The 18,751-nt window shown below is 50.7% G+C and overlaps 1 protein-coding gene across 1 annotated transcript; it reads right to left on the reverse strand.

The window, feature by feature from the left end:
* Positions 1-2,531: 2,531 nt before the first annotated feature.
* Positions 2,532-3,491, reverse strand: LOC141478471 (olfactory receptor 14C36-like). Its single transcript, XM_074167514.1, has one exon. It carries the CDS (start codon positions 3,489-3,491, stop codon positions 2,532-2,534), a length of 960 nt encoding a protein of 319 aa, XP_074023615.1.
* Between the last annotated feature and the right edge of the window lie 15,260 nt (positions 3,492-18,751).

Raw genomic sequence — 18,751 nt, forward strand, 5'->3', positions numbered from 1 at the left:
GCCCCTATGTACATACAGATTTATGCAGCCATTTGCATAAACACATTTCCTCCCAACACACTGAATGGACAAACTCTGTTTCGAGGACATGTTTCTCTCAGGACATTTCACATTTCCATTTCATATTTCATATGGGGATGTGAGTGGAGGCCCCGGTGTGATGTGCCTTGTGTTCCTGGACATCTACTGCGTAGAGAAGGGGCAGAGCTTTCCTCGCTGCAGAGGTGGCAATCAGTCATTGCTGCTAGGAAAATTTGCAACTGGCCTGCGCTGACCGAGGAGAGAGGCTGAGACACCGAGTACAGAATTACAAAGCAGAAATATGTATTCATGGGCTTGAGGTGTCCCAGCTAAATTGGGGTACCCCAAATGTGGTTTCACATGGGGTTCTTACACCATTCAAGCATTCAGGTACAACAGGATTTGACTAATGACTACTTAACAGACACGTTACATCGAGAACATGTTTCTATCAGGACATTTCACATCTCCATTTCATATCTCAGTGGAGCTGGGAGTCATGAAGTTTGGATAAGTTGCATCAATCCTGCTTTTATTTCTTTGCTATTTCTTTTCTTCTTATTTCAAGCATTCAGGTACAACAGGATTTGACTAATGACTATTTAAGAGACACACTGCTGATTACTAATCATAGTGAAACTTCAGAGAGCAACTATATTTCTGCAGTGTTAACGTCCATCAGCATTCTCCCTGTGGGTCTGTCTATAACAGATGTCCCTGGAGTTGGCCCTGCGATAGTTATTTATCTACGATGGCAGATGCTGGGAGTGTTTCAAAGCTGTGCGAGAGGGGCTGGGAAGCTGGTGTTCCCTTGGTTCTCCAGCAGTATCCTTTGTCCTTCATGGACAACTAACTCTAAGATTCTGGGAGGCACAGTCCTTATTTCCAGGGCAGGGCTGCTCTTCTGCTCCTTGTGGTGAGCTGGTGTCCTTTCCTTTGCTTCCTCAAGGAGGATAAATCAGTATACAATGTGAGATGCCAGCTCGCAGGTACATGGAGGGTCTAAGAGCAGCTCCTGGGGGGATCCATACTGTCTCTGGGTCTATAGAGATACACATCTAAAGCTGACACAGCCCAGCACGCAAACAGCCCAACCCCCATTTCCCTTTCTCCACTGACAGTAGTTTGCTTGGCCTGGAGACCTGAGGTCCCTTCCAGGATGAGTGATTGTGCTTTTCCTTCCACCACAGCTCTTCCCTTGATGGTGATAGGGAGAGCATGCAGGTTCCCCATGACCAGAGAAGTCAGCAGGCCTAAGTCTGGTCCACTCAGCTGTGGCTTTTTTGGCCCACAAAACTCATTGACCCAAGGCTGCTGGGCTGGTAACCCCAAACGGGCCTCCTCATATCCTGAGCTGAATCTTTGCTTGTCCTTTTCCCTCGTTCCCACTCCCAGCATTTTCTCTTTCATCGTTCTCCTACGTTCCTCTACAAAGAGCCCAATTCTCCTCTTTCCCACCAGCTCTGGCTTTCTGGCTTTGTGACCCCATACAGTGTTTCTGAGATGGTTGTTGTGCAGATTCCAATGTTGGTCAGTATAAAACTAGTAACTCCTGTTCCTGTCTGCACTGCCCTGTGACTTCCCATGCTGTGATTGTTTTTTGATGGACCACGACAAGCCGGGTGAGCCGTCTGTAGGCAAACATTAACAGCCGACACAATGGAGCTTCAGTCCAGGTGTCCCTCTGTGGGAATTCCTGCTCGGGAGAGGTGGGGAGGAACCAGAGAGGGCCAAAGGAGGTTGGCGCGTGGCCTGTACTTTCGGCCCCAAACCCCATCTTTGCAGACCTCTTCTATCCATCTACAAAAACCCCAGATACATGCTGTCCCTGGAGAACCACCGTGCTCTCCAGACACCTCCAGATTCCCCTCCTAGAGGACTGGAGTCTTTAATGTCACCTGGGGGAAGGTCCTGGGAACTTCCCTCAGTTACACTCCCCGTCTTCCCTGTCACCAGGCGCTGGCTCATAAATCCAGTCCTATGTCTCTAAAAGGTCACAAAAAGACACTGAGCTTTTTACTCCCTACAACACAGAGGAAGAGGAACTTCAGGGGTGTGGTTCCTCAGGCCTTTCTGGAGAAGGAGCCCAGCCTGAAAGCGCTGCGCTGGAGGGATCCCGTTTTATTACAGAGATGCGATGAAGAGACCAGCTCTGAGCAAGTGTTAACACACTTTTATAAGGGCAGGAGTGACACAAAATAGGCACATGCCTTGGATGAAGTGAAAGAAAACCAAACACTTGTCAAGGAACATAAGAACCATAAATAACAACAGCAAAAATGAAAACAATAATGATATTTAAAAAAAAAAAAAAAAAAAAACAAGGAAAAAGCAAAGAAACAAACAAATAAAATAATAATAATAAAAAAACAAAAACAAACCCCCAAAAAGACAAGAAACACCCCTACTCAAAAAAAAAATTAAAAAAAAAATCAAGAATCCCACAACACCAGACACAAAAACACAATACAAGAGAAAGCCAAAACCAGTGGAATCAGATTACTTGGGACTCAAGTGTGGAGGGAGGGAATAATTTTTTCATTGTTCAAAAATGTCCATGGAATCACTTTTTTGATGGCATCCTTGAGCTCCTGGTTCCTCATGCTGTAGATGAGGGGGTTCAGTACTGGAGCCACCACTGAGTACTGAAATGACACACACAGGTTCAGGGATGGGGAGGAGATGGAGGGGGGCTTCAGGTGGGCAAACACTGCAGTGCTGAGAAACAGGGAGACCACGGCCAGGTGAGGGAGGCACGTGGAAAAGGCTTTGTGCCGTCCCTGCTCAGAGGGGATCCTCAGCACGGCCCTGAAGATCTGCACATAGGACACCACAATGAACACAAAACAACCAAATGATAAACAGACACTGACCACAAGAAGCCCAACTTCCCTGAGGTAGGAGTGTGAGCAGGAGAGCTTGAGGATCTGGGGCATTTCACAGAAGAACTGGTCCAGGACATTGCCCTGGCAGAGGGGTAGGGAAAATGTATTGGCCGTGTGCAGGAGAGCACTGAGAAACCCACTGCCCCAGGCAGCTGCTGCCATGTGGACACAAGCTCTGCTGCCCAGGAGGGTCCCGTAGTGCAGGGGTTGGCAGATGGCAACGTAGCGGTCATAGGACATGACGGTGAGAAGGGAGTACTCTGCACCAGTGAAGAAGACCAAAGAGAAGACTTGTGAAGCACATCTCCAGTAGGTGATGGCCCTGGTGTCAAACAGGGAATTGGCCATGGATTTAGGGACAGTGGTGGAGATGGTGCCCAGGTCAAGAACGGAGAGGTTGAGGAGGAAGAAGTACATCGGGGTGTGGAGGCAGTGGTCACAGGCGGTGGCGGTGATGATGAGTGCGTTTCCCAGGAGGGCAGCCAGGTAGATGCCCAGGAAGAGCCAGAAGTGCAAGAGCTGCAGCTCCCGTGTGTCTGCGAATGCCAGGAGGAGGAACTGGGTGATGGAGCTGCTGTTGGGCATTTGCTTCCTCTGGGCATGGGGCACTGTTCTCGGAGGAAAAGAAAGCAACAAGTTAGGACAGGCTTGTTTGAGGAAAACCTACGCCATTTCCTGTAGACTGTCCCTCTGCAACCTTCTTTCAGATCCCTGACTTGAGCTTCATTTTGTGCTGGCTGCCAGTGCTGTGAACAGCCAGGCCTCTGCATTTGGCCGCTTCAGGAGTCATCCCTGCCCTGCTGCAGTGGGTACGTTGGAATGTGGCAGAGGGGCTCGGGAGGATATTTGGAATTTGTGAGACTAAACCATTCCTAATGCAGAAGGGCTTGTTAGCATCTGCACTTCCAGTTTGAAACAACGTGGGTGGTAGAACTGAGTTCAGGGAATTTTCTTCCTACCCACACATCATGACTGGTTCTCCAAAGCCAGAAATCCCCCACATTTCTCCTGCGCTCAGAGTTAGCAACTGTAAGACCTAAGAGGCAAAAGGATTCGCTGTGGCTTAGGGCAAGCTCAGGGGGGGCTGGACGGGCTTGTTCCCAACTCTCCTGCACTTGCACCTTTGGGTTTTAGAGGGCAATCACGCTCTCCTCCCTTGAAAATTGGCTTCTTTTCTGCTGAGAGCAGAGCGATCACTAAATGTCTTACCCTTTCTTAAGGTATCTGAGCAAGGGCTCGGCACCCCACTTCTCACCAAGGACGCACAGAGTTGATTTCACAAACCCAGCAGCATTTCCTCCATTGTAGCATCTCTGTGCTTCTCCATGGGGCACTGAGAGAACACAAAGATGCTGTAGGAAAGATTTGCATCCTGGAGGGCAGCTCAGAGCTTGGAAGGACACGCCAAGGAGATACCCACGTGTCCTGTTGAAGATATCTCAGTAAGGGAGGCTCAGCTCATTCCCCAGCCACACAGACTCCTTTGCCCACAGCCCCACAGGTCAGAAGAGAGCTTGGGCACTTCATTCCCATGGACACACCTGCCTGGGAGGAATGACAAGAGCCGTGCCTGACTTGGCTGCTGCAGCTCCCATCCCCAGAGAGCCTGACTGAGAGAACAAGACAACAACAATATCACAGACAAGTAGAGAAACAAGGAAAAATGCAGTGAGGTTCTGGTTGAGGGAGGCAAGTGGAGAGACAGCCGGGCACTCAGGAAAATGCTACCCTCACCCAGCCGTTCATGCCACCTCCCGGACATCAACATTGCCCTCCTTCCCACAGCATTACTGGTTTTAGTTTCCTCTCATTCCCTGATCATGTCTCTGCTGCCTGGACATTTTCCTCTTTGGAGGTGTTTCCCTGTGCCATGTCTTATCCTGTCAGCACTCACAGAGCCCATCCCAACCTCTGTGCACTCACCTTGGCCCTACAGACACCTGAAGGCACCCTAAGAGCTTCAAGGCAGACCTACTGATCTTTCAAGTTACAGCTCAGGAGTCCCAGTGACTTCTTCCAACTTGAGAACTCCTTAAACATTTATCCTTTTTTCCACCTCCCCTCCCCCACAAATAGAAAAATAAAATACAAAATCAGGAAAGTTCTTTACCTGAAACTTAATCCCTGCCTTGACCCTGCCTTGACCTTCACCCTCGGAAGTGTCCTGGGGGGGATCTGAAGCTGTGAGCAGCCCTGACCCACACAGCACCCTCTTCACAGCGGGACCTTCTCCTGCCCGGTGTTACCTCTTCCACCCATGGCTTCTCCCCACACTGCCGTGGGGAGCTCCCCGGGCAGGCTGAGAGCTGACCCTGGCTGGCGGCAGAGTCCCTGCCCCAGCACACAGTTCCCTGGGACACAGGGACCCTGTTCTGAAGGACAGCCCTGGGCACCCCTGGTGAACACCTGGCTTCACGCTCCGGGTGTGAAGCCATCCCTGGGAGAAGGCAGCTGATGTGCCCTGTCCCTTTGAAAGAGCCTTAGGTAAGCTGGGCTCCAAAGCAAGTCCTTTTCTCTACTCTGAAGAAACTGTGAGAGACCTCCTCATAGATGCCATAGGCTGTGGGATGTGCCAGCTTTAGGAGATCATTCCAGGAACCACAGCCGCATTGCCCTGCAGCCAGAGACTTACCCTGTCAAGGGCTGTGAAGATTTCTCCTCCAGTGCGCTCTCAGTCATCCTCCCAGTCCTGACCACCTCTAAGCTCTCTCTGCCTGCCTCATCTCCTTGAGATATCCTGGGAGAGCCCCCAGCCCTGCTGCGCTTGGCAGAGGAGCTGCTCCTGGGCAGAGCTGTCTCTCTGCCCCGCTGCCCCATGGCCAGGAGCTCCCTCCATCCCAGGAGCCCGGCCCAGCTCAGCAGCAGAGCAACAGCCCAAGGCAGCACTTCCTCTGCCCCCTCTGGGCTCCCTGGAGATGTCCCTGGGGCTCCAGGGGAACCGGCTGTGAAACAGGATGAAGTCATCCCCGATGTTCCCTCCCTCAGCTGGATAGACACACTTCTTTCCAGAACTGAAAATTCTCCTCTCAAAGTTACTTCTAAATGTCACTATTTTTGGTATTATTATATAGTAAGACAGGACATCCAGACAGCGACAGGCAGGGATCTCCGTTACCCCTGCTGAGGGAAGGGATTCAGCTGAGTCCATGGAACATCTCATCCTGTGTTTCTGTTGCTGGCGTTTGAAGGAGACTCTCCTCCCTCCTATGCTTGCCACAAACCCACTGGAGGTGGGATTCCTCTTGCCTCAGGGGTTCAGGTGTGCACAAAAATAGGCTCCTGCATGTGAGCTCCTTGTCTCCAGCTCCCACGTTCATCCATGGCGATGGAGGGCAGGATTGGGCTGTTCAGACACAACACCTGGCGACATTGAAGGTGTCAGGGGTGGTCAAAGATATGAGCAGGGAACTGCAAGCTCTAATGGGGCAGTTCTTAGAGACAGGGCAACATCTCAGGGATCACATATGAGCCTGGTGGGAAATCCTTTGGCCAACTGAAATGGCAACTGATTCCCCCAAAAGAGGCCAAGGGAATATTTTATCTACTCACTATGTTCATGTCAGTTTTTAGAGGTATTCATTTGAACGACTGCAGTCCTGTGCCATAGGGAGAGCAAGGCCTCTCTCTTTTCCATCAGCTGAATTTACCAGAGCTCAAGTGACTACAGGGGCATTTGTCCCAGGTTCAGCTCCCCGTGGCCGGACAGAATTCAGGGCAGCTACTCAATGCAATGTTCAAATCCAGGGCCACAGAGTAACATGAGATTCCAAGGCTGGCCTGGAGCACACGGGACCTGCAGGGAAGCAGTTCCCATTCAGGGTGGATGTGTCACAGATGCCCCAGACGGCATCGCAGAGAGTGCGATTGGGCGCCCGTTCCCTTGACTGATGCCTTCTGTCAGAGGCGCCAGTCATCAGGTGGCATCAGAGAGGCAAGGTCTGTCCCTTCTCTCTTCTTCATAGACATGAAACACATCACACAGGGATCTTTACTCACTCCCTTGATGATACAATCAATGAAAAGACCAGTTTTCACTGTGTGCCTGGATACATCTTGTCCTCAAGGACAGCATTCTCCTGGCTCAGCAATGGCCCCTATCAAAACTCAATTGAAACTTGAAAAGGAATTCCAGGGCACCAAGATGAGCTTTTGGTAATTCAGGAACAGTTAAAGCAGAAGAAGAGATAACATGGGGCCACTGCTGAATTTAGTAGGAGACGGTGTAGATAGATCTGAGATACTCTATGTCCTCTTTCCCCGAGTTGCCACCAGCGAGGTCTCCCAGCCCTTTCTGCTTTGAGGCAGGACTCTGGAGGAGAAGAACGAGCAGTGGACGGGGACCAAGCCAGGGGCTACCTGAGCAAACTACACCCTTACCAGTCCATGGGACCCAAGTGTCACCTGAGTGACAAAATTGTTCAGATGCATTATCCAGTTTTACCCAACCCTTATACATTGTTAAGCAAAATACCTCATGAACACAAGTGGTTCAGTGTAGTAGACCTTAAAGATGCTTTTCGGACCTGCCCTCTGGCAGCAGAAAGTCGAGACATGTTTGCCTCTGAATGGGAGGACTTAGTAACAGGGAGGAAGCAGCAATTTCGGTGGACTGTGTTACCACAGGGGTTTACTGAATCACCCAACCTTTTTGGGCGGGTATTGGAACAAATTCTTGAGGAAATTTCCTTTTCTCCAGAGATCAAGCTGCCTCAGAATGTAGATGATTTCACAGAATCACAGAATATTTTTGGTTGGATGGGACCTTTGAGATCACCAACTCCAACCAACAAAAAAAAAAAAAAAAAAAAAAAAATCCCAGAACACCAAACACCAAAACCAAACCAAAATAAACGCCCACAACCACTCAACACACCCACCCACAAACAGACAGAAACCAACAATCTCGGGCACTAGAGCATGCTCTGAAGTGCCATGTCTACACGTTCCTTAAATGCCTGCAGGGATGGCGACTCCACCACCTCCCTGGGCAGGCTGTTCCAGTGCCTGACCACTCTCTCAGTAAAGTCATTCTTCCTAATATCTAACCTAAACCTCCCCTGCCCCAACTTCAGACCATTCCCTCTGGTCCTGTCATTATTCCCTTGGGAGAAGAGGCCAACAGCCACCTCTCTACACCCGCCTTTCAGGGAGTTGTAGAGGGCAATGAGGTCCCCCCTCAGCCTCCTCTTCTCCACACTAAACATGCCTGGTTCCTTCAGCCTCTCCTCGTATGACTTGTTCTCCAGACCCCTCACCAGCTTGGTGGCTCTCCTCTGGACACGCTCCAGCAGCTCAATGTCCTTCCTGGAGTGAGGGGCCCAGAACTGAACACAGCCCTCGAGGTGAGGCCTCACCAGGGCCGAGTACAGAGGCACCATCACTGCCCTGCTCCTGCTGGCCACGCTGTTCCTGATACAGGCCAGGGTGCCGTTGGCCTTCTTGGCCACCTGGGCACACTGCTGGCTCATGTTAAGCCGGCTGTCCACCAACACCCCCAGGTCCTTTTCTGCTGGGCAGCTTTCCAGCCACTCTTCCCTGAGCTTGTAGCATTGCCTGGGGTTGTTGTGACCAAAATGCAGGACCCGGCACTTGGCCTTATTAAACCTTATCTCATTGGCCTTGGCCCAATGATCCAACCTGTCCAGGTCCCTCTGTAGAGCCTTATGACCCTCAAGCAGATCAACACTCCCACCTGGTTTGATGTCATCTGCAAACTTACTGAGGGTGCACTCAATCCCCTTATCCAGATCATCAGTAAAGATATTAAACAAGACTGGCCCCAAAACTGAGCCCTGAGGGACACCGCTGGTGACCGGCCACAAACTGGATTTCACCCCATTAATCACAACTCTCTGGGCACGGCCATCCAGCCAGTTTTTTACCCAGTGAAGAGTACACTTGTCTGTGCCATGATTTGCCAGCTTCTTCAGGAGAACGCTGTGGGGGAAGGTGTCAAAGGCCTTACCAAAGTCCAGGTAGACAACGTCCACAGCCTTCCCCGCATGGAGAAGGCGGGTCCCATGGTCATAGAAAGAGATCAAGTTGGTTAAGCAGGACCTCACTTTTATAAACCCATATTTATTAATACATGGGGAAGAGGACGTGGAAGTTCGATCTGCCACCACAAAATTAGTAAACTTACTAAAATTACTAAATAAAATCTGATAGACCTTACAGGACAGCCTCCTCCAGGCACAAAAATGATCTCTCCAACTCCGCTTGAAAAGAAGCAACCGTCTCAGGAGGCTGCTTGTTGGAACTGACTGAGCTCCAGGACAAAGAGGCAGCACAAAGGAGGTGGAAGCAGGGAAGCTGCAGAGGAGGAGTTGAGAAACCTTGTCCCAGGCCATAGGGATGATGTCAAAGCCAAAGATCCCATGGACTTGACGCATGAAGGGAAGGACAGCAAAAGCACAACGAGCTGATCCAGGCTTCGAGGGTCATGGGAATGAGTCACCCTCTGCCTGGAGGCCTGTGACAAGTGGGCACTGCAGATATTTGCATCCTGAATGCCTCAGCGTGGGCGATGGGGATCCCCCTGCTGGGGGTGGCTCTGCCAGCCCATCCACATGGGTCTGGATGGTGCAGACTCTACTTGGAGACATTCCTGTAACCCAAATTCCTTGGCGTTAATGCAGAATTGGCAAGTTGAAATCAAGCATTTCATGCACTTGGCCTCTTTGCCTTGACATCTTTTCGCTTTGACTCCACTCCCGAAAGCTCTCTAATTAACCACAGAAGAATTGAAGACGAAAGGAAAATTATGGCCTGGCTTGGCTCCTCAGGGCGTTTTGCATGTTAATGAACTCTCTGGTGCCGAGTTCCTGAACTGCAGATCTCTAAAGTCTGACCAAGTCTCTAGAGGACTAAGAGCCAGCAGCAAACCTCTAGGTTTCTGAGAGTGTTTGCAGGCCCTGCTGAAGCCCATCACTGAAGAAACCATGGAGGGAATGAGCAGACAAGGGTCCTGTCCCTGGGGGCTGGTGAAGCAGGAAGTTGGAGACACTTGGTACAACGGAAAATTTAAAAGTAGAGATCACTGTGGAAGCCCTTGATGTGCTCTTCCAAGCAGGAAGGCCACGTCCTTACCCACATCCCCTACAGATGGGGCTCCTTTCCCTCTTGGCATGTTCGGGGCTCTTCCTGGGGGCAATGTGATTGGGAGTGTGTGTTGCCAGGTGCAGGTCAGCAGTAGGGCACCTCCCAGGATTTATGGGGGGTGGCTGAGGAGGCAACGAGGCACTGGAGCTGGAAGGACCTTGTGTTCTCTCGTGGGTCTCAGTGGAAGAGACAGAAGCCACAGGCAAGAGAACAAGGGTCTCAGATCTGTTGGGGTGTCAAAGCCCCACCAAGGCCCTTGGCCATCCCCACCACAGCTACACTGTCCTGTGCCTGTGCCTGCTTCCTTTTTTCCAACACCAAAATGTGGGTGTCTGAGGATTTGCCACTGCCAGTGAGTTCCCCACATCTCACCTGGTTTCCTCCAAAGCCATGCTGCTGCTCATTTATCCCCAAGATTTCCAAGCTCCAGAATCCTGGAGAATCCATGCCAGAATCCTCTCTGTAGCTCCACATCCCAGCACTGAACAGCCAACCCCCAATATTTCATTTCTTCTTCCTGCCTTTAGCACACTCACTGCTCCCCCCACACTGCTCTCTCCCTGCACGCCCATGTGTCTCACAAACCCTTCCTCTGCCCCTGCAGTGCTGAGACCTCAGCCCAGGAGGTTTGTGCATCCTCCAGGCTCATGGATGTTTCCTGAAGTCCATCCAAGTGTGGGCAGTGAAGGAGGGGAAAGGAGCAAGTTGTCAGCCCATGGGGCATTCCTAAGAACAGCCACCCCCAGCAGTGGGCATTCCCCATCCGCCAGGCTGAGGCAGGCACACAAGAGATGAATGTCTGTATCACCCCTGGTTTGCAGAGGAAGGGTCTTCCTTCCTGCCATTGTCCCAGGAGAAGCCTCTTCCTCAGCCTCTACCCACAAACATCCACTGCTTCCCACGGCTGGCTTCAGACATGGCTGTAAGGATTGGCTAAAGCCATCAGCCGTCCCCTTGCTTCTCGCTGACTTTGCTTGACCCTCTCTAACAGACTTACACGTGGCCAATCACCACTGCTCAGGGCCACTCGCCCTTTGGAAGAGCATTTTGGACTTTCCTAGTGCTTTTTATAGTCTTCCTCTCTCCCTCCAGAGCACATGGTGGGCTTTCTTGGCCAAACAGGGCCTTTTTCACCATCTCTTAAGAAACAGTCGTCTTTTTAGGATCCTCTGTGCGGGAATAGTCATCCCAGAAAAGCACCAAATGTATCCAAATAGCTGTTGAGTGAAGTGCCAGTAAGAACCAGGTGAGCTCCCCCCATGGCCGTGGCTCCCTGGCAAGGAGCCTCTTCTGAGAAGGTGATCCAGCCTCTGCCACTCTCTGGAGAGGGAAACCAGCAGCGTCTGTGCCACACGGGGACACAAGGGGTGACTTTTGCAAGACCACCCTTCATCTGAACCACTTCCAATATGTACTTCAGGATGGGATATCATACCTTATATGGCAAATACTAATTTAATTGCCGTTGTCCAGATTTGCTATTGTGGAAGTAGACTGTTACTTTAACATTTCTTTTCATCATTATTATTATTTTTTGCCACTCTAAAGGAAATCACAGAATCACTGGAAGGATCACTGATGCTTTATCAACAGAAGACCCGCCAGCTTTGCATCTCAAGAAATAGGATGCCAGAGGTCAAGAGAAGGATGGTTTGGGAAAACTCATGGGATTTGGGAAACTGAAGCGTGTGCCCCTCTCCCTGACATCCTGCCCTCCTCCGTGACCTGTGTGAGAAACTCCATCAACTGGGTCTGATCTCACAGTCGTGTCAAGAAAACGGTGTGTACCTGCAGCCAATGTTGTCCTTCCAGTTCAGGATTTGAGCTCCCACTTAAGACCAAGAAGCCCAAGGATCCCAGTTCCTAGAGGGCCAACTAATGAGGACATCCCACAGGCTGGGGGAGTTTTTCTTTACTGACAAAGATTTTGTTGACTTTTTTTCCTCCCTCTTTGTAACTTGACTGTCAGAATTCATGCATTGAATCTACTTTGACCCTTTAAAACTGTCTCTGTCAAAAACTAAGCCAGCTTAGTTTTGTTGTTTTTTTTTTTTTTTTTTTCCCAACGCAACTGTACTTGGAGCATTGAAGAGTCTTTCCAGATTTGGAGTGGTTTTTCAGAATGTCTGCTCCAAGAGGGGAAATATCTCAGCCTGCAGATGGAAGGACAGGAGGAGGACAGCATCATTCAGGCTCAAAGGGAATTGGAGGGTGTCTTGACCAACCTCCCATTGAAAACAGGGTCAGACGTGAAGAGTCAGGGCTTTGTTCAAAGATGTCTGGATCCCTTTCCAGGACAGAGCTGTTGCACGCTCTCTGGGAAACAGCTTCCAGTGCTTGACTATCCTCATGCTGGAAAAAGTTCCTCCTTATCTGGCTTGACCGTCCCTTTTCTCAGCCCATTGCCTCTTGTCCTTGTATCTTCTACCATGGATTTGACTCAGGCTCAGTCTTCCTGGTAACTGTGCAACGCTGCTCCATGTTCCCCCCAAGAGCTCCTCTCCTCCAAGCTGAACAAGCCCAGCTCTCTAAGCTTCTTCTCACAGTACAAGCTCTGTCAACGTTGGTGTCCCTCCACTGACCTGGCTCCACTTTGCAAGGTCTCTTAATGCTCTGTCTAAAGCTCCCAAGAGGCAGTTTGTGGCTGTTGCCTCTGTCATATCCATGGACACTGCAGAAGAGACCTTGGGTCTGTCACCTCTCCAGGTAGGCTCTTTCACAGGTTACCCCATGCCTCCCCTTCTGCAGGGTAGAGACGCCCAGTTCCCTCAGACTCTCCTCAAAGCTCAAGCTTTAGGGTCTTCACCATCTTGTCAGACCTCCTCTGGACCCTCTCCAGTCTCTCCATTTTCCTTTTGAAATGCAAAGCCCACTGGCTCATCATGGCAGCCATCATGACTCAAAAGCCCTTCTCCTCAGGGCACTCCTTATCTGGTGTGGTCACTGCCCATGCTGCTGCATGGAGTTGTTGTGCACCTCTTTCTTCTAAACCTTCAGGTTTCTGATGGCCAAATCCCCAGGTGGGTCAAGGTCCCTCTGGACATAAGCTCCAGCAGTCAAGCATTGGAAGTACACGTGCTGATATCCATCCTGAGTCAGGGTGCCTCTAGCAAGAGCATCGTTTCAGAAGCTGCAGGACGCTACAGATAAGAAGACAGTACTGGTGTAATGGAGTTGCTAATCAAAGTAGAAAGCACTGGGATACCATCTCAGAAACACCAAAGGTGGGAGCAAAGTGAGGACACGCAGCGCCAGTGGGGAAATGGTGAAGAGGAGTTGACTTTTTGCAAGGGAGAGGATGAAGTTGGTTAAAGAGTGGGACTTGAGACGTGGGAAAATAGTGCAATGGGAATGAACGGTTAAGCAAAGGAAATGATCTGGGCTGTTTGGAGATACCTGTCAAGTAGCTCTGCATCTGAGCAACCCTGCCTGGAGCAGGACAAGAAAGCTGCAGCTGGTCTGACTGTACCAACATCTGACTGACTTCCATGGACACAGGAAACCCGAGAGCTTTCCCTGCTGTCACCACTTCCTCACTGAGGCTTGATTTACCCTTGGAAAGTCCATGCTGACTGCTTTTGGACACATTGTTCTCTTTCCGGTGCCCAGAAATGTCACCCAAGAGGACTCTAATTGATGTCACACTAATCACCCCAGGGAGCTTGTACAGCCTGTGGGTCCCTGGCCTGGGCCTCTTTCAAAGGTGGGGGCAACATTGGCTTGTCCTCACCCACAAGAGAGCTCTGCCAAGCCTGTCACCTTCCAGAGGTGATATTCCAAAGAAATCTCAGTCTTTCCTTGTGACTTCACTACAACTATTTTGTCTGTTATATGGCGTATTTTGTTTCTCTAATCTTTCCTATACTCACACTTGTCCTGATACAATGGTCATTTGCAAAGTCATCTTTTCAGATGCAGACTGTCTAGGAAAAGGCCCTCTCCATCATTCTCCAGTTTTCTCCTCCCTTTACTCTTTGTTCATCCAGGTACCTCTCACCTCTGCTGCTCTTTCACCCTCAGGGAGTAAAACGTTGCCTGGCTCTCAGTAATCTCATTGTCTCCTCAGCCAACTCTTTAATTATGTTTATATCTATCTTTGTGTATCTACCTACCTCAACTATTTCTCCTAAGATTATCCCTTGTAGAAAGGCAACCTCATCAGAGGCAGTTTGTACTTTGCATATGATTACACAGTGTTTTCTTGTTTATGAAAACTGACTGTGCTTTACTTTTCTTTTCTGAAGAACAGGCAGAATTCCCCTGTGGCTGTGAGCAGCCAGGTCTCTGAGGAGAGCAGGTGGGAGATGGTGCAATGGAGCTGTCACATCCAGACTGGAGTGGAGAAGTCTGATGCAAGGAACAGTGATGTCAGTCCCAGGTGGGCGAGGTCAGACCTGGTGGGGTTGGGGAGCTGAGGAGCAAAGCTGTCCATACAGGGATGGACATCACGGGACTGCTTTTCCTGACCTGGCCAGACCTCCTGAGGAGACACTCGGCCTCAGTATCCCTTGGAGAATGCTTCTATCACCTCCTCTGTAAACTGAACACTCATAAAATACATCCTTTACAATCAAGAAACCATTTTCATTAGATGCACATTGTAATCTTCCTCCTTAACTACACCACAAAACCTCCCCAAGTAGCTGTACAAGTCTTGAAGGAAATTGCAAAGAGATAAATTCCTTGTTAAGGCTTTCTGTTTCCAAGGAGCCCCATGGGGTATTTGCTGCTGAGTCCATGAACCTCAGATACTGAGAGAAGATTGAAGAAAGTGCTCAAGAAATCAGAAGCACAACCCAAACTTCCTGGAAGCCTTAAGGAGCCCCACTGAGGGCAGTTACTGACAAAGGCTCCCTGGGGACTCGTTAGAGCAGATAATTGGAGGCTGTGATTGCAGGTAGGCAAAGGCAGAGTGCAGGTGGCTGTAATGCTGAGGAAAGCCTGGCTTTGTCTGAGGAAGCAGAAAAGGCCAAGCCCCCACCCCCAGGCCCTGGCAAGGCAGATCCTGCCCCTCACTTGTGGCTCAGGGCTCTTCCTGGGGGCAGTGGGATGTGGGGGTGAGCAGTGCCCAGGGCAGGAAAATTCTGTGACACCTCCTGGCCTCCCAGAGAAGGGGTGAGGATGAAACAAAGTCCCAAGATTCAAAAGAATCGTAGACTCATAGAATCATTTAGGATGGGAAGGACCTTTAGGGTCATTGAGTCCCTCACACTCCCATGTCCACACCTAAACTACATCCCTATGTGCCCCATCTACACATCTTATAAACACCTCCAGGGATGGTGTCTCAGCCACTTCCCTGGGCAGCCTGTTCCAGCGCTTGACAAACTCTTCAGTGAAGAAATTTTTTCTAATATGCAATCTATATCTCCCCTCGTGTAACTTGCAGCCATTTCCTCGTGTCCTAACACTGCTTACTTGGGAAGGGAGACTAACACCAACCTCGTTATCACCTCCTTTCAGTAGTTGTAGAGAGTGACAAGGTGCTCAGCCTCCTTTTCTCCAGGCTGAACAAGCCCAGTTCCATCAGCCGCTCCTCACAAGACTTGTTCTCCAGACCCCTCACCAGCTTTGGGAATGCTCCAGGGCTTCCATGTTTTTCTTGTAGTGAGGAGCCCAAAACTGGACATAGCACTCAAGATGGGGCCTCACCAGTTCTGAGCACAGGAGAGACAATCACTTCCCTAGTCCTGCTGGCCACACTGTTCCTGATGCAGGCAGGGATGCTGTTGGCCTCCTTGGCCACCTTGGCACACTGCTGGCTCATATCCAGCCGGCTGTCGACAGACACCCTCAGGTCCTTTTCCGCGGGGCAGCTCCAGCCACTCTTCCTGCCTCTTGTGGCGTCCATGGGGTTGCTGTGACCCAAGTGCAGGACTTGGGACTTGGCCTTGTTGAACCTCATGCCATTGGCCTCAGCCCATAGATCCAGCCTGTCCAGATCCTGCTGGAGAGACAGCCTAACCTCCAGCAGATCAACACTCCCACCCAACTTGGTGTCATCTGCAACCTTACTGAGGGTGCAATCGATCCTTTTATCCACATCATTGATAAGGATATTAAAGTGAACTGGCCCCAGTACCAAGCCCTGGGGAACACCACTCGTGACCAGCCACCAACTGGATTGAACTCCATTCACCACCACTCTCTGGGCCACAGCCTCCAGCCAGGTTTTTTCCCAGCAAAGCATACACCCATGCAAGCCAAAAGCAGCAGTTCCTTCAGGAGAATGCTGTGGGAGATGGTGTCAAAGGCCTTCCTAAAATCCAGGTAGACAACATCCACAGCCTTTCCCTCATCCACCAAGCGGGTTTCCTTGTCATAGAAGGAGATCAGGTTTGTCAAGCAGGACCTGCCTTTCACAAACCCATGCTGACTGGGCCTGGTTGTCCTTTCCATGCAGCTTGATGGCACTCAGGATGGTCTTCTCCATAACATTCCCAGGCACTGAGGTCAGACTGACAGGCCTGGAGTTCCCCGGATCTTCCTTGTTGCTCTTCTTGTAGATGGGCACCACATTTGCTTACCTCTGGTCAACTTGGACCTCCCCGTTCAGCCAGGACTGCTGATACATGATGGACAGTGACTCAGTGAGCACTTCCACCAGCTCCCACACTACCCTTGGGTGGATCCCATCCAGACCCATACACTCGCGTGCCTCTAAGGGCTGTAGCTGGTCGCTAACTGTTTCCCCTTGGATTCTGGGGGCTTCATTCTGCTCCCCTTACCTGCCTTGCAGCCCAGGGGTCTGGGTACCTGGAGGACAACTGGTCTTACCGAGGCCAAGAAGGCATTAAGTATCTCAGCCTTTTCTCATCCTTGGGCGCCATGTTTCCCCCTGCATCCAATAAAGGATGGAGATTGTCCTTAGCCCTCCTTTAGTTCCTAATGTATTTATAGAAAATTTTTAATTGTCTTTTAAGGCAATATCCAGGTTAAGTTCCAGTTGGGTTTTGGCCATTCTACTTTTCTCCCTGCATAACCTTACGACATCCCTGTAGTCCTCTGGAGTTGCTCACCCCTTCTTCCAAAGGTCATAAATTCTGGTTTTTTTCCTGAGTTCCAGACAAAGCTCTCTGTTTGGCCAGGCCAGTCTTCTTCCCTGCCGGTTCGTCTTTTGGCACATGGTGATGGCCTGCTCCTGTGCCTTTAAGATTTCCTTTCTGAAGAATTGCCATCCTTCCTGGGCCTCTTTTGCACGTCAGGAGAGCCTTCCAAGGACAACCAGGTCTTTAAACATACCAAATCTGCCCTCCAGAAGTCAAAGGGAGAGGTTTTTCTAAACCCCCTCCTTATTTCTCCCAGAAATAAAAACTCTATCATTTCATGATTGCTGCCTCCAAGACGGCTGCCAACCACCAGGTCACCCACAAGTCCTTCTCTACTGGAAAACAACAGGTCCAGTGGGGCGCCTTTCCTACCTAGTTGGATCACTCATCAGGTGTGTCAGGAAGGCCTCTTCCACACACTCCAGGAACCTCCAAGACTGTTTTCTCTCCGCTCTATTGTCTTTACAGCCAACATTTGGCACATTGAAGTCATCCACGAGAACAAGGGCCAGCGATTGTGAGACTTCTCCCAGCTGCTGACAGACTATTTAGTCTGCCTCTCGATCCTGGTTGGGTGGTCTATAACAGACTCCCACCGTGATACCTGCCTTGTTGGCCTTTCCCCTCATTCTTACCCATAAACACTCGACCTTTTCATCACCATCGTCAAGCTCTAGACAGTTAAAACACTCCCTAACATCCAGGGACACCCCACCGCCTCTCCTTCCTTGCCTGTCCCTTCTGTAGGGTTTATAGCCATTCCTTGCAGCACCCCAGTCGTGTGAGTCATCCCACCACGTTTCCGTTATGGCGACTATGTCGTAGTTTTCCATCTGCATAACAGCTTCCAACTCCTGTTTGTTGCCCCGATACCGTGGGCATTAGTGTGGCCCTGGGGCAGCCCCCACCTCCCTCCTCTCCTCAGGGAGAGCCCCCAGAACCCCCAGCCCGGCCCTCGGCCGCCTCCTGCCAGGCTGGGAGCAGCGCTTCCGTCAGGGAGAGCCCCCAGATTGCCCCAATCCCATCTCTGGTGTGGCTCCGCAGCCTCCTGCCAGGCCAGAGCAGCCTTTCCCTTAGGCATGGAAGCTCCCTCACCCCTAAAACCGGCCCTGGGGTGTCCCTGCAGTCTCCTGCAAGGCTGGGAGTGGTGTTTCCCTCAGGTATGGATCCCCAAGACTCCCCCAGACCCATCCCCAGGGTGGCCCCACAACCTCCTGTGAGGCCTGGAACAGCCTTTACTTTATGGAGAGCCCCCAAACGCATCTCTAGGGCGGCCCCACAGCCTCCTGTGAGTCCAGAGCAGCCTTTCCCTCTGGTATGGAGCCCCCAAACCACTCCAGACCCATCCCCAGGGTGGCCCCACAGCCTCCTGCCAGGCCAGGAGCAGAGCTTACCTCAGGGATGGAGGCTTCCTCACCCCAAAACCCAGCCCTTGAGCCCATGTATGCAAATGGCAATTGTGTAGGTCAGCACCTTGTTATCTTTCAAGAGGAACTTATCTCTGAGAACAGGGGGCCCCAAGACCCATGAGACATGCAGAGCCAACCAAACTCACCTGCTATGACAAAGAATTCTTGGAAAAATAATGAATATGTTAATTAGTTCTCAGAAATGGCATGAACATGTATGTATAGCGTGTATATATGTTGTTAAACTAACTCTGCCTGGGGCGCACAGTTGGAGGAGCGATCCCCT

Source organism: Numenius arquata, unplaced genomic scaffold (genome assembly GCF_964106895.1).
Source record: "Numenius arquata unplaced genomic scaffold, bNumArq3.hap1.1 HAP1_SCAFFOLD_49, whole genome shotgun sequence".
Classification (NCBI taxonomy): Eukaryota; Metazoa; Chordata; class Aves; order Charadriiformes; family Scolopacidae; genus Numenius; species Numenius arquata.